Source organism: Salmo salar, chromosome 13, assembly GCF_965601325.2.
Source record: "Salmo salar chromosome 13, fSalSal1, whole genome shotgun sequence".
In the NCBI taxonomy this organism is placed as follows: Eukaryota; Metazoa; Chordata; class Actinopteri; order Salmoniformes; family Salmonidae; genus Salmo; species Salmo salar.
Window position 1 is genome coordinate 38,011,361 of NC_138303.1, and position 16,829 is coordinate 38,028,189.

The following is a 16,829-nucleotide window of genomic DNA, read 5'->3' on the forward strand; positions in this document are numbered from 1 at the left end:
AATGTTAGAATTTGGTTTTGTCACGATTTACTCAACTGAGTTTTGCATCTTTTATAGAGTTGTGTTAACTGTTTTTCAAAAATGTGCTTAGCATTTGCATCGTGTGTGAAAGCAATGAGAAATGATTTACTGTTTCGCAAAAATAATACTGTTGTGCTCATTAGGTTATGATGGAGATCAAGTGTAATATTTTGACATGGCAAATTTGAACATTTATCTCTGGGAAATGCATGAGAGTGTAATTATAGAATAAAGTGAATGGCTGATTATCATGTGAGGAAACAATCCCCCATACATCTACTTGAAAGAATCTGACTTTCTCAATGCCTTAATAGCCAATTAAATCATGTTTTCCTGTGATAAATCTATAGCACTATTGCAGAATCTTTGTCTTCCATTAGTCATCCCAGTGTTTTTCAGAGTTGCCTTTGGTTTCAGGATCAGTTTGATATTGCTATATGTTTGGCCTACAATGAGGGTTAAAGGCAACCGTGTGTTGGATTTGCGAGTTTGATCTATGTCAATGCTTTGATCAAATCAAATTGTGTTTGTCACATGCTGCGTAGACAACGGGTGTAAACTAAAAGTGAAATGCTTACAGGTCCTTTTCCAACAATACAGAGTTAAAGATAAAATATCAAATAAGAAACAGTGACATGAGGAACACAGTGAATAATGATAACAAGTAAAAAATAACATGGCTATATACAGGGAGTACCAGTACCAAGTCGATGTGCAGGGGTACGGGGTAAGTGAGGTAGCTATGTACATATAGGTAGTGGTAAAGTGACTACGCTGCAGGATAGATAAGACAGTACCAGCAGCGTATGTGGTGAGTGTGAAAGTGTGGGTGTGTGAGTGTGTGGCGTCAGTATGCACGTGTGCGCATGTTATGTGTGTGGGTGTGTGTTGGGGTGTCAGTGTAAGTATGTATGAGTGTGTGGGTAGAGTCCAGTGTGTGTGCATAGAGTCAGTGCAAGAGAGTTGGTGCAACAAAGGGTCAATGCAGGAAGTCCGGGTGGCCATTTGATTAGCTATTAAGCAGACTTGTTTAGCAGTCTTATGGTTTGGTGGTAGAATCTTTTCATGGTCCTGTTGGATCCAGACTTGGTGCACTGGTACCGCTTGCCATGAGGTAGCCAAGAGAACAGTCTATGGCTTGGGTGGCTGGAGTCTTTTACATTTTTTTGTGCCTTCCGGTCATGTGCTTTGCAGTTGCCGTACCAAGCGGTGATGCAGCCCGTCAAAATGCTCTCAATTGTGCAGCTGTAGAACTTTTTGAGGATCTGAGGGCTCATGCCATCTTTTCAGCCTCCTAAGGGGGAAGAGGTGCTGTCGTGCCCTATTCACAACTGTATGGGTATGTCTGGACCATGTTAATTCCTTAGATCATGATGTTATAAAAGACATAATGATGATAATAATAATAATAGCTTATCAGATCATGAACAGTGCATATGGAAAAGGGTCAAATGGAAAGACTGCTTTCGACTGTGCTGTGTTTTAGTGAAGTTAGCTGGCATGGTTGGACAAATAATTTTTACCTTCTGGTAAAGGTAATCCTATCTAATAAATGGCATATGAGGTAAATGTTTAGATTTTTTTTAAAGTGAAGCTTAGAGAAAACCCATTTTTCAAAGTGCCACTTTATTACAAAAGTATAAACTTGACCGACATTTTCATGAATATTAATCTTGATATAAAACATTACAATCTTTTTTCATTTTTAGCACTTAATTACAAGCTTCGAGTACAAGACCCCGTAGTCTGATTAGCAAACACACAACATCAGCTGCCACATAAAACTTAGCTGGGCTTTTCAATGAACACATCACAGCTTAAGTGGCTTGGAAAAATGTAACAAAAGCACATCAAAATTCACATTGTAAATTCTTTGCAAATTTGCCACCAGAGAAGTCATTCCAAAAACACAACCAAACATAAATAGTAAAAGATAGATTTCTTGACACCAATTATATATTTATTATTATTTCTCTTTTCGTAACATACACACGCGCACATTGCGTCAACATACATAATAATAATAACCACATTGTGTGCTGGTATATTTGGTCAAATGAAGTTTTCTTCTTTAGTATCCAGGTTGAGCTGACGTTTTGGGTTCTACTTTTTATACGCTCCTTTCCCAATATCTGTGTTGGATCGTTGGCATTTATTGCACCGTTGTCTTTTTTCTGTATATTTAAGATGTCACTGGGGATCGAGAGGAGATCAGAATGTTCACCAGTGGCGTGATGAGACACAGCTATAGAGGTTTGTTGATGGTTTGTTGGTGGATGTCAGTTCCACCATGCGTTCAGAGTTGAGGATGGTGAAATCACCATCATCAGTGATCAGGATTGTGAGGCAGAAGCAGTATCTTGGCTGATCCACAGTTTTGAGAGTGAGGACGGAGCTATTCAATTTGTGTAGACTCCACCAGCATGCCCCCTTGACTAGATATGGCCCCTGTAGTTCAGATAGTAGTATCCTATCCTCTCTGTGGTGAAGACGAAGGCAGTGACCAACTTGACAGTAACAATTACCAGAGATTCCCAGTGACCAAAGCTATCCTGAATCAGAATGACATTTTGCTCTCTAAGAGAAACAAGGCAACATAATAACTAAACAATCAACAACATTATCAAAAAAGAAACCGTTCTTAGGTACCACATGACAGTGCTTGATTTGAGTTTTTTTTAGCATGCAACATTAAGCAGGCAAAGTGCAAGAAAAAGATCGACAAAATAAAACACTTCATTTACAGATGGCATTGGAGACAGTTGTCATGTGACGTGATATGTAACAAATGAAAAGGGAAAAATATCTGCTATCATCTGAGAATATGGTCAAAATTATTTGTCTTTGGGGGGGGAAGAAAACAACAATGTGTGCAATTTAGTTAATTATTCTCTCATAATTTGACTCTTGGTCCCTGAGCTTTCAAGTCTTTTGATTAATATTTAATTTCTTTACTTTTAATACTTTTAATTCCTTCCTGAATCACACCTCGACCAACTTGGGGGAAAGGTCTGCCGTACACAGACTAAGTGCTACATAGGGAGTAAACTGAAAGTTGTGCTCGTTCCTAAACTAGGGCTCCAGGATTGCCAGTACAATAACACTGTTTTAACCATAGAAATGAATTATATTTCAATGGTTAGACCTGCAAAAATTGGGACGAATTTTCCAAATGTTCCCTCTAATTGTGCTCTGCACATTGTTCAAATAGTGCTGCCATCCTACAGGTTTTTCTGTAATAGTTTTGTGCTCATTTCTCATCACTACCTTTGGATTCAAGGTAGGGGTTTGACCCAGCCAAGGGCTTTCTCTTCAGCCCAGGTCGTTAACCACTGACCAACACTGTTGCCCTAGGCTCTGAAAGGCAGGAAGTTATGACTGTAATGTAAACATGTGAGTGAGCATGAGAGGGGCTCAACCAGCTCTCCTCGACCGTGATCTTCTTTTTAAATGCTAGGAAGGAGGTGAGAGGTCACAGGTCACAGAGGGAGCAGCCTTAGAGCCCAGTGACATACATCTCCATGCCGTCGTTGAAGGTGAAGATGGTGGTGGTGCTGGAAGTGGCAGTTCCGCCCTGCTTCATGTCCCCTATACTCTCGTACAGGTTCTCCCCGGGCAGCAGCAGGGCTTTGGCTGGAAGGTGCTGTAACTTGGGGGTCTGCTGTGTGGGTGGTGGCGGGGGAGGCTGCTGCTGCTGCAAGGGCTGCTGGGACTTCTTCCTCCTGGGCCTGAGGGTGGCGCAGGTGTTGGGAGGCCGTTCGGTTCCTCCAACTCGCTTCCAACCACCACCACCTTCCATAGGCTCATAGGCAGGGTTGCATTCCTCCCCCGTCCCGATGGACTCGTAACAGTGGTCCTCCAGAGTTGCAGAGGCTCCTCCGACAGGCTTCCCTTCCTGCGGGGCCCAGTTCTGGGGCTTGACCACCACACTGAACCCTCCGTCTCGGTCCCGGTCCCGGTCACCGCGCCCCAAGGTACGGAAGCCAATGTTTGCTGGGGGAGACCCAGGAACAGTTCTCTTCTTCTTGACTGGTTTGGAGTACATCTCTGCAGCCTGGAAACCACACAGCATTGGACAACCCTCAGTGCTAATCAGTCTGATAAACACAATGAACAAAACTTTGTAATGACATACATACTCACCAGAGGAGGCTGTTGGGAGAAGCTATAGGACAATGGGCTCATTGTAATGGCTGGAATGGAACCCACGTTTGACTCTGTTCCATTAATTCCATTCCAGCCATTACAATGAACCCGTCCTCCTATACTTTCCACCCACCAACCTCCACTGATACTCACCATAGCAGTAGATGGCTGTATGTTCTCCCCACTGTGAGGACTCAGAGGGCCTAAGGGTTTGTTTTGGAGCATGATGATGTCATCATCCTCTGGAGGCTTCCATATGTACTGCTCTCCATTACCCATGAACACTGCCTCCTGCCAGCCAATCAGAGAACGGGAAGAATGGGTTGTCAACACATCACATATGATTGAGATGAAACACAGCAATAAAACAAACAAAACATAGTGCTTTCGTATAATACTTGGGAGAGTGTAATGAAAAGTTCAGTTACAGGCTTATTGTTTAAAATGCCTTTACTCTCCTCTGCTAAGGACCATACAAGTCATTCCTTAAAATGGGGCATGAGAGAGAAAATGTGTGCAAACATACATATAAATGCATTACATTTGCACTCTAAACATTACAGTGAAATGTTTAGCTCTCAACAGAATTACTTGAGCTGCAGAGGCATCAGAAGAAACTGACTAAGATTCAATGCTCTCTAGGGGCTGCCTAGGGACCCAGCATCCATGACAGATCCTAAAGAAGATGCATGCTCATTCATAACACCTCAAACAGCCTTGCAGGCATAAATGTAGGAAGCATCTAGATTCTAGACCATTACAGTTGATTCATGCAAGCTGTACAACTCTACATTACTGGAGCACAGGGGATACTAACCAAATCAAGAATACATTATGTATATTAAAACTAGGATTAGAGTCTTGACTTAAAGTACCACATCTTGTGGATTTTAACTGAAAGGTGCAGCTTGCTGTTTGAATGACAGAACAGTCAAGCAGCACCATTGTCTTTCTGCAGGGATAATGATCTGTGTTTCAATGCATTGCGTCATCTATATGGCATTGAGCCCGAGAGAGCAGCGCTGTGAAGAATGCTAAGTACAAAACGTAATCTTATACAAAACACACAAACATACACACACACAGTCTGTGAGTAATACATGTAGTGAACTGCAAGTACATAAAGAGACATGTATAAACAGGCAGGAAAATGCAGTGAAATGAATCACCATTTCTGCACACATGGCCTTCGTCAAGGTCTGACTTTCAGACTTCCCTAACGAACAGAAATCTGTATCTGTATAATTCTGTATTATCAGCCTTTTCTCTACCAACCTTGGGGAAGGTGGGCAGGTTGAAGGCCTCCGCGTTTTTCCGGGGCATCTTCACGCTGTGAGGGTGTGGCGGAAGCGGGGCAGGATGTGAAGGTGGGGCGTGGCGAGGAGGCGGCACCGGTGCCTCCCCCATATCCGTCCCACTATCTCTCTTTTGGGGGACAGCCTTGTCCACCTTCAGGAGCTTCCGGACGCAGGCGTACTCTGAAGTAGTCTCCGGGGGGTGTGGAGGAGCCATAGCCTGGAGGATGGGATCTGGCTCGGGGAGCGGTTCATTCAACCCATCCCCGTCTGGGTCAGGGGGGGCAGGGGTGTTGGCTGGGACGGCCGGAGGGGCTGGGGTGTCTGTCTCTCCAGCCCGGCCCACTATGGCGTAGAGGTTGTTATCAGGGCCACGCTTTGGGGAGGAGCGTTGACCTACCTCAGAGTAGGTGTGCTCCTCTCCCGTACCAGAGGGTACCTGGGGTAGCGTCCGTCCCCCGGAGCGCAGGTCAGAGTTGGACCGGCGGCTGGGCAGCAGCAGGAGATCCATGCTGGCCGGACGGTTCTTTTTGGATGACTCTGCAGGACACATGGAAACCAGAAAGGTTAGCATTCTATCACACCTAAATAAAAGAAGGCTTTGTAAAAGGTGTAAATATCATTGTTTGTTATGTAGTGAAGATTTCTCGAAATGGAGCTCAACATTTGTGATAGTCTTATACCTAAGAGTTCTACTCACTCTTGCCATTGCAGTTTAGCTTGTTCATCTCACCGTCCGACTTGCTGATGGAACGCAGCCTTGACTGCTTGAGTATACTCTGAAAACACACAAACAAATTATAGTTTTTCTCAATCGCTTGAATGCATAATGTATCCATGCTTTACCTAAAATGATGCTCACAGCTGAGGTAAATGTGGTAATATGAGGGATTCTCTGCTCACCATGTCCATTAGCCTGTGTTTCCCACCTTCACTGGAGACATTATGTGTCTTTCCCTTCCTGTAATAAACACAACATTTCATGTACTATAAAGACGCAAATAGCTGTGTGCGCGTGCACATGGTCATAGTCATTAACTCGTCTCACCTCTGGCAGCCCACACAGAGCACCACGATGAGGATGGTGACGACGAAGGCTGAGGCAGCAGCGATAGCACCCAGCAGCAGGACTTTGCCGTAGGAAGGAGACGTGAAGTTCAGCCCGTCCTGCATGGAGGCCATGTGGGAGCGCTGGCGCTCGCTCTCTCACAACCACACACACACACTCACCACACACATGCACACCGCACACGTAGGCACCACGACCTCCCTGGGATCTGCAGAGATGGAGAAGGAGAGGAAAGAACTGTGTGTTTGTCATACAGATCAGCTGCTCTTATTTAAGCCCACGGAATTGTACGGGGAATGGGGAACTTGGGCAAACATACAATTCAAATAAAAGGAGAACATATCATGAAAAACAGTTGCTTGAATTGCTCCATTTGTTCCATTGCTCCAACGACCAACAAAAGAAAGACATAGGAATAACCAAGAGATCAACCACAGCATTTCTGACCTCCTTTTCTTTGTCCTCTTTTCCTTTCCACTGACTGTCATTTACCCTGTGGCATCTTTATCTTCCTTGGCTCGTTAAGGATTTGGGGAATTTCTGACATATCCACAAACGTCAGGTACCTAACCTGTTGTGTCCAAAGAGCCCATAGTACTACAATCAACATCAGTGGAATTAATATCCAGATTCATATGTGTGCTGGACTTTATCTTTGAAACTACACTTAATCTTTAGTCTTCAGGGACCACCCTCACCAGGACCTTTCCTCTACACACACATACACTGTACCAATAATCCCTGAGAGAAACCAGTTGAAGATATGCTGATATATGTGTTTGTTTAAGTGTAATGTAATTCACCCCTGTAACTATCATGATTTGCCCCATGTTTGAATCAATCCTGCACAACAGTGTAAATATGAACAGGGTCAATGAGTCACATGGAAGCTAAAAATACTGTAACACAGACACAGGAACAGAGAGAGGCACACATCATTATCTTATTCCAAAACCAAAGAGAAGACAGAGAACAGAGGAAACCATATTTTCTTTGATTATATTGTCCTCCAAGCTTTTTCCTTTCTCAGTGAAAGAGAAGTTTAAGGTGGACGGTTTGATTGAAACAAAGAGGAAAAGTCCTTATCGGGATTATTTCATGATGCCCTCCAAATCTCCAAGCGACAGCAAATATGTTTCTGATATAACTGTCCTGGCTGACTAACCAGTCACATACTTATTGAACTACATGATTACAGCAGAAAACATATTCCCCAGCAAGTATTTTGAACCAGCAACCCCCAAGGTGCTAGCCTATTTTGAAACAGGTTCCCAAATGTCTTCTCACAGATATATTCATTGGTGAATATACTGTAACACTCTTTATACATTACGATTCATATGACTCACTTCACTCTGATCTATAGTCTAAAGTCTCTATACCTTCAACTTTATGACTTCTCCAGAGTTTATCATAGCCTCTTGTTGACTAACAGTTGAAGTTGAGTCGGGATGGTCTCAATTAGTACAGAAGGAAAGAGTTATATAGCTTAACTTTGTCTCTGCATGTGACTATGGTTGGACATCTGTGCTTCTCAATATATTTATGCTAACTATGGAGTGCCATAACCTGGCATGAAAAACATTTGACATTTAAATCCTCAGGTCACACAGCATGCTGAGGTACAGTATAATGTGTTCTTTATGTCCTTGTTAACAGTAGAACATTGTTTTCTGCGCTACTACCCCCACCTCCTCCCAAACACTAGTTCAGACCAGCTGCTAGATAATTAGGAGGTACTGTGATGTTATGTCCAGTTTCACAGGTGCTTTTCCCCTCTTCAATTAACTCCTATTAGGTTCCTCCTATATTTTTATCTCTCGCACACAAAAACAAACCCTTATCTCCCATGACTGTCTGACATCCCTATCGCTCAACCATTTCTTCAGTTAGACATAATAGTAAATTGGCTCCTACACACTGAAACAGAGAGCTCTGCACTGAATCCTGTTCCGGTATAGCAAAAATGGGTTGGGGTGTGTTTAGGGGGTTCTGGGCAGGTGGGGGAGTTTTGGGCTGTGAGCCTTTGTGCCTGCATCATCCATTCTATAGAAATAGATGAGGTTGTGAATAATGTAGCACTGATTTGCAACATATGGAAATTCCACACAGGGAATTTCAACACCAACAGATATGCATGTTTCTGCCAAGTGTTGATATCTTTAAAGCATTTATCTTATGTCCTCCTTGGGATTGGGAGTAAATAATTGGTGGAATGCACACACATTATTTTTTGGTTTTAGCCAAAAGAGTGTCTATGGTCAGATCAATTCAGTGGCTATGGGACCAATGTGCCAATTTGGTATGCACTTACATGGTTAGTATTGTAGCTCATTAGCATACTAGTGTGGTGATCCAAAATGGCTGAAGCAGCTCAGATAAATTAGCCTTAGCCTTACCATTGCAGTGGGTTGTGGTGGTGGTCTGTACAGTGCTAGTAGGGCACATGTTTACATTGTAAATTATATGGGAGAGAAAGTTCTGATTCTTCCAAAAAATATGGTTTCATCCAAACGGCCTTCAGCTGTTCTCGTAAGTATGATGCAGAGTGCTCTCAACAGGGCACAAACACAAACTGTGCTCTTTCTTGGCTCGCAAATTAGTCCCTGCTTGATAAATATGAATACAATTGATTAATAAATTACATTTCGCTACAGTAGAGAGCCAACCACTACATACCTGTACAGATCTTTTGGCAATGACTGTACAATACATTGAGGCAGGAAACATGCTTAATAACACCTCTGTATTACCTTACAACTTAACCGACATACCTATATATTGTATACTGTGTGTAAAGCATGTCATAAAAGTGTTAAATACAGGGGAAGTATAAACAGGAGAGGTGAACAAACCTTTAACTTTACATAATTTTAAAAATTCTAATGTCTTTAACTGCTTTCCAACTCCCTCCCCAGAGTTGACCCAGAATATATATTTTGTAACACGCTCACAAGAATATCCTGAATATTCAGAAATACCCAAATGGATCCAGAAAGACATATTCTATTCATTCATAAATCTGACAGTGTATCTAAATCACCTTGAGAACAGAACACAGATGTTTTGAGCAAGGGTAAGGCAAGAGGAAGTGGAGCAGAGTAAGGCTGAAAGGAGGGTGAGGAAGGAAGAGAGAGGCAGGCACATCAGTGTGTGCGTGGGAGTTCCGTGACAGGTGTTTGAGGAAGCTGAAAAGCTGATGATGAGAGGAGACTGTCACATTTCCAGAGCCAGGTTCCCAGAGCTGCTGCCATGTTGTCTCTGTCGGTCCAGCTCCTCCTCCTCCTCCTCCCCCCAACATATTCTACTCTACTCTCTCTCTCTCTCTATCCCCTGCCTTACCCCTTGGCTCATAGTCAGAGTGACGCCTCAGCACTGCAGTGTAATCTCTGGCCCTGGAGCAGCTTTCTCTAAGCCAACCAATTGGATGTTGCGCTCCGAGCAGAGCAAAGCAGTCAAATGGCACTCCACCAGAGGCTCCTCTGCTAAACAAAGCCCCTCTCCCCAGCCACAGAGAAAACCCCCTCATCCTATGGCACTCTACTATGCGCTTAAACCTCAAACTGTAAATGTTCATTCTTCTTCTAACCCTTGTGTTGCCCTACCTGTCTGTGTGTTACTGGGGTGACAGGAGGCTGGTCATGTCAGGGTATAAGGGAGCTAAGAACAGGACATGTGGTGTGGGTCCTTGAGAGGCCATAGATACAAGTTTTAGAGCATGTTGATGCACCTCTTTATGCCTACATTATGTCTTTAAGCCTGTATCTGCATGCACATCTGTTTTGTGGAGAAGGGATCTGCATGTGTATTTCATTTGTATAGTCTGGAAAGGGTACTGGGTTGGAAATCGTAAAAAAGGGTAAAGGCTGGCTGACAACTCAATGAGCGTACAGAACGCCTTCCAGAACCTGCACGAGAACTGAGCACCCCGGTCGGAGACCATGTCCCCTGGGAATCCGTGGATCTGGAAGACGTGCAGCACTATAAGGTGGGCCGTCTCCTTGGCCGAGGGTAGTTTGGGGAGAGGAATGAAGTGGGCGGCATTGGAAAACCGGTCGACCACAGCCAGGATGGCAGTGTTGCCCTCAGACGGGGGGAGACCCATGACGAAATCCAGGGATATATGGGACCAGGGACGGTGAGGGACAGGCAGTGGTTGAAGCAGACCAGCCAGAGCTTGCCGAGGAGTCTTGTTCTGTGCACAGACTGTGCAGGCGGCGACAAACAAGGCAACATCCGGAACCATAGTAAGCCACCAAAAGCGTTGTCCGACGGGAGCCCGGGTGGTAGGCAAGCCTGGAGGAATGCGCCCACTCCAGGACCGTGGATCGGACTGCGTCAGGCACAAACATCCGGTTATCTGAGCCCCCCCCCACCTGTTTCCCTACACCCTAGCTGAGTGCCGTCGCCAGGCACGAGGTGGGAAGGATGGTCTCGGGCTCCGGGGTGGTAACTGTGGAGTTATAGTGGCGAGACATGGCATTCGGCTTGACGTTCTTGGACCCCGGCCGGTAGGAGAGGGAAAAGTTGAACCAGGTAAACAGCAGGGCCCATCTCGCCTACCTGGAGGTGAGGCGCTTGGCGGTGTGGAGATACTCCATGTTTTTGTGGTCGGTCCACACAATGAACGGATGTTCCGCCCTTTCTAGCCAATGCCTCCATTCCTCCAACGCCATTTTCACAGCAAGAAGCTCCCAATTCCCCACATCATAGTTCCTCTACGTGGCGTTGAGGCGGTGGGAGAAGAAGGCACAGGGATGCAGCTTAAGGTCCAGGGCAGAACGTTGGGACAGGACAGCCCCCACTCTGACATCCGAAGCATCGGCCTTCACTACGAACTGACGGGAAGGGTCAGGATGAACCAAGATAGGAACAGTGGTGAAGCGGTGTTTGAGGTCCCAGGACGCCCAGTCAGCGACAGAGGACCACGTGAACGGAACCTTGGTAGAGGTGAGTGCAGACAGGGGGAGGCCAGGGTGCTGTAACCCCGGATAAAGCGGTGTAAAAATTGGCAAACCTCAGGAAGCATTGCAGCTGCACCCTGGATGTAGGCTGGGCCAATCCACCCCAGCTTACACCTTCCTGGGAGCAGAGATGATGTAGCCCAGAAAGGGAATGGGGGAGCGATAGAACTTGCACTTTCCGCCTTAACAAACAGCTGGTTCTCCAGAAGGTGCTGGAGAACCTGTCTGATGTGGAACACGTGTTCTTGGGGGGAGCGGGAGAAGACGAGGATGTCATCAATGTAGACGAAGACGAACCGGTTCAACATGTCACGGAGAACATCATTCACCAGAGCCTGGAACACAGCAGGGGCGTTGGTGTGGCCAAAGGGCATGACCAGATATTCGTAGTGGCCGCTGGCCATGTTGAAGGCGGTCTTCCACTCATCCCCCTCTCGTATCCACACCAGGTGGTAGGCATTTCGTAGATCCAGCTTGGAGAAAACAGTGGCCCCCTGGAGTGGCTCGAAGGCAGAGGAAATAAGTGGTAGCGGATAACGGTTCTTCACAGTAATGGCATTGAGTCCCCGGTAGTCAATGCACGGGCACAAGGTCTTGTCCTTTTTCTCCACGAAGAAGAACCCTGTGCCAGTGGGAGAGGAAGAGGGACGGAAAATCTTGCAGCTAGGGAGTCCCCAATGTAGGTCTCCATAGCCTTGGTCTCTGGTCCCGACAGAGAGTACAGATTTCCCCGGGCGGCTGGTGCTAGGGAGAAGGTCAATCCCGCAGTCATAGGGATGGTGCGGCGGAAGGGAAGTAGCCCGGGACTTGCTGAATACCTCCCGGAGGTCCTGGTACTCCGCGGGAATGGTGGAGAGGTCTGGAGCAGCTTCTGAGCCCCCAGGAAGACGTCCCGGGCTAGGTTGCGCCAACTTCAGACAATGGGCGTGGCAGAACGGACTCCAGCCCATGATAGCACCCGTAGACCAGTTGATGAGGGGATTGTGTCGCTGGAGCCAGAAGAATCCCAAAACCACGGCAATCTGGGGAGACTTGATGAGCAGTGGTGTTATGGGTGACCCGACCTATAGAGTGCCGTCTAGCACTCTTCCATCCATGGGAATGGAGAGGGGCTGAGTGGGGATGTTCAGCTCGGAAGCCAGTGTGGCTTCCAAAAAGCTCTCATCGGCCCCAGAGTCAATGAGGACACGGAGAGATTTGGACTGGTTTCCCCACAGCAGAATGGCATGAAAAGGGGTGCGAGTAAGGGAAGCAGAAAAGTTCTCCATATGGTCCACCAGAGTACTCGCTGCTACCGGTGAGCCTGGTCTTTTAATGGACAAGAGGACACAAAATGACCAAAAGTCCGACAATACAGACAGCTCTTTGTGTTGATCCTGTATTGCCGTTCCACTGGTAACAGCTCAGCTCTACCTAGTTGCATAGGCTCGGGAAACAGTGCCTCAGCCATCTTCGGCAACTCTTGAGGGAGGAAACCTCGGGTGCTCTCGGCAACGGGACCGTCGGGGACTTCCGGGATGACTTGGAGGCGAGTTGGAATTCCTGGACGTGTGAGCGAAATTGAATTTCCTCTCCATCCGTCATTCCCGTAATCGCCCATCGATGTGGATGGTCAAAGCGATGAGGGACTCAAGATCTGTGGGTAACTCCCGAGCTGCAAGCTTGCGGAAATCCACCGCATAGTCGACCACACTGTGGGCGTCCTGCCGGAGCTGGATTAGCTTCCGGGCAGTTTCTCTCTGGGCATCAAAAACCTTCCTCACCTCTCCCACGAACCCCTCCAGACTCACACACATGGCTGGCTGTTGTTCCCATACGGCGGTAGCCCAGGTGAGAGCCCTACCGGACAGCAGCGTGATGAGGTAGGCTATTTTGGAGTGATCTGAGGGGAAGGAGGAGAGCTGAAGCTCGAAAATGAGGGCACACTGAGCTAGAAACGCCCGACAGGTGCTGGGCTCCCCATTAAAGCGTTCCGGGGGAGGTAAACGGAATTTCCACATGTTGATCAAAAACGAGGGCACTGTCAGCCGTCAGTGTAGCTAGCTAGCATGCTAACTTTATCTAGCTAGCTAATGTTATCTGTTGTTGCTGTTTTTTTTTTTTAACTACACCGCATTCAAAAGATTTGCCAGCTGACTATGGCTTCTAGCCCTGGATTTGTCATAAGCACTAATTTAGGGTAAACTTTGCCACAGATGGAAACCACTGGCCTATCTTTGACTTGTAGTTATGCAAAACTTTAGTGGTCAAAACCATTCATCTTGGGGGCGACCGTGGGAGCGGGTTTTCAAAATGCTATCATATCACGCAATTATATATTTGACCATTTATAAAATGGTCATATATAAAAAATAAATAAAAAATACAGACTAACTCAAAAATAAGTGAAAATGTACAAATTATCCAATGGATATGATCATTTTCTGGTAAAAAAACAACAACTAAAAAGTGGAGGTGCAAAAACATACGTTTGTGCCCCTTATTTTAATTTGCTCCATGGCTCAGGTGGCCAAGTGGACATAGGGCTGTTTGACTCATCTCAGTCACGAAGAGGAAAAACTTTGCAGCTGTTTGTAATTAATAAACAACGCCATGCTGGTGGGTGGTAACATTTAAAAAAAAACAGCACTGAAACGAAACGTAGGCTAAAAATCATTTGTATGGCTTGGGAAAAGACAACGCATTCACATGGATTTGAACGAAGTGGGCAGTTCGGATTTGTCAATTCAAGCCAAAATATATCATACTTTGACTAAAACGATGACTTATTGACTTAAATCATTGTGCAACATCATGGGTAATATTTGGCCTTGGTTTCTCATTTCGAAAAAGTAGATTTCTACTGGTGTGGGCCTTTAAATTTTGTTCAATATGGCAGAAATAAATACTACATTTCACAGAAAGCATTAGTTAAACCCTCAAGTTGACCCTGAGGACTTCAAAAAGAAGCCAAATAAATGAAATGGTTGTTGGAAATATAATTGGCTATTGTAAGCGCTTTATATAAAAGAGTATACGAACATTGTTTCTAGAGAACAGTTATATATTCTTTGGTATCTGGAAATGTGACCTGTCAGATTCAATGGAACTCTCATGTTCTATGGCTGAGTGGAATTTCTTTGAATTGCACTGAATTGAATTCTACATCATGTCACTCAAGCTGAAATTCAAATTCTACATCCTGTGGGGTGTGGCCAATTCAATTTGAATTTCAACTCATGAGTTGATTGGGAGTCAATTCCACATTCTGAATTGAGCACAACCCTGACACACACACACACACACACACACACACACACACACACACACACACACACACACACACACACACACACACACACACACACACACACACACACACACACACACACACACACACACACACACAGATACATTGTCTCTATTCTCTCTATGTCCTGAACTCACCCTGGCCACAGCAAGCATAGCACTTAAGTCCTGATCAATCAATTGGGAGATGATGTGGAGAGCAGCCCCACCTTTTATCTGTGAGTCATTCCAGCCACACACATACAGACACACACACACAGACAGACACCATGAGCACATTGAGCCACAATTCAATCTGTGTGTGTGTGTTTGCGCGCGCAAGTGCGTGCGTGTGTGTGCGAGAGAGAGAGAGAGAGACAGAGAGGGAGAGAAAGGGAGAGAAAGGGAGAGAGAGAGAGAGAGAGGGAGAAAGAGAGAGAGAGGGAGAGGGAGAGAAAGGGAGAGAGAGGGAGAGAGAGAGAGAGAGAGGGGGAGAAAGAGGGTAAAAGAGACATGATGATGATGTGAATGAGGTCAGATGCTTGCTTGCAATAACATTAACCATTTTAGCCTTGAGTGAGGGAGAATATTGTCTGTGAGAGGATTCTCAGTTGCATGTATTCATCCATGCATTTAAGTGTGCACTGAATGCTAAATAGATCTATAAAGGCTTAGGCTACTACAGGGAGCTGGTTCATACACTGGCCCTGTGCTTCTTCTCTCCCTGGCTCTGAGCTCCAACTGAGATTAATTTGTCTGCACCCTTTGCTGCTGACAAAAGCAAATCCCAAACAACCTTCTCCTTTGATACATTTATCCTGTAGCAAACTCAAATGTATTTCGTCTTCTCCACAAATAGGCTACACACAATGTTTCCTATTCAACCTCTTCATTACGCATCAGTAGAGTAGCCTGCTATGCGAGCCTAATGATTTGCGCCCTTGCCTGCGCTGCACACCGCGACTCTCTCATAGGTTGAATGGGTTTTAACATCTCATCGAGAATCCCGACAGCTCAAACTGCAGTGATTCCGGAGACAACAGGTTAAAGACCAAACACGGAGCAGGCATGGCTGGCACAACATGACTCTAGCCATGACAGAGAAGACTGGGTGTGAACACGCGAGGTGAATTTGGCAGTGCCAAGGCATTTGAGAGAATCACCAAAAAGGTTCAGAGACACACGCACACATGAGAATCGATGTAGTGATTGTCATGTGTGCGTGTTCTCATTCACTGACCAAGCTTGGTGATCTCTTATCAAACACAAATAGGTCTAATATGAATTATCTTTATTATTCAAAGAAGCCTCTCGAATACTAAGCATGCGATCTAAACGTAGTCTAGCCTATACATAACGTTTCCATAATGCCCGCATGCAATTCCATTAAGGTTCTCTGACGAATCGGTTAATCAGACGTCTAATCACAAAAGCCAGGCAATGAAGTGACATTGTGGCTGTTGCACACGTGTCTGCTCTATTAAATGCATGACCCATTGGAAATAAAGGTAACGGAGCCTGTGAACACAAAGGAAAAATATCGCGAGGAGAAATGCATTTAGGTTACCAATCAATTATCAAATTGAAAAATATTAATAAGCTAATCAAATTTATGTCAGCAGAAAATCTATAATACAATTATGGGGGTATATGAAAACCCCACATGCTCTAGGCAGAGCATTGCGCCAGGAGCTGATCTCATACTCACTCAGCTCAGAGATTCCGGAGGCGCGACGGCGCGCAGCGTCCACTTTGGTCTGTTCCTTCAATTTCTGCGTCCACTCAGACCATCCACTCCCCGCTAGCATAATCAATTACAGCGACAACTGGAGCCTCTTGTGTGAGAAAACATGACCCTAATGCAGCATTGCATACGGCATTTTTGGACACCTCCGCGAAAAGCAGCAGACAGATTAACTATTTTCCTCTGTTGTATCGAACCCTCAGATGTTCCTCCACAGTTTCTCAAGCACCTTCCATCTCTACACTATTCCTCAGCTCCGTGTTAGAGCCATGTGACAGGGGGAACTGGAGAACCCCAATTATTAATTTGTGATTTGCTTCTAG

At 45.5% G+C, this 16,829-nt stretch overlaps 1 protein-coding gene across 1 annotated transcript; it reads right to left on the minus strand.

Moving 5' to 3' along the window:
* Positions 1 to 1,959: 1,959 nt before the first annotated feature.
* On the minus strand, positions 1,960 to 16,770 carry LOC106567221 (uncharacterized). Its single transcript, XM_014136251.3, has 7 exons — positions 16,471 to 16,770; positions 6,511 to 6,739; positions 6,366 to 6,423; positions 6,163 to 6,241; positions 5,443 to 6,002; positions 4,321 to 4,458; positions 1,960 to 4,075 (listed from the first exon to the last, which is right to left on the minus strand). Exons 2-7 carry the CDS (start codon positions 6,642 to 6,644, stop codon positions 3,518 to 3,520), a joined length of 1,527 nt encoding a protein of 508 aa, XP_013991726.3. The 5' UTR covers positions 6,645 to 6,739; positions 16,471 to 16,770; the 3' UTR covers positions 1,960 to 3,517.
* Between the last annotated feature and the right edge of the window lie 59 nt (positions 16,771 to 16,829).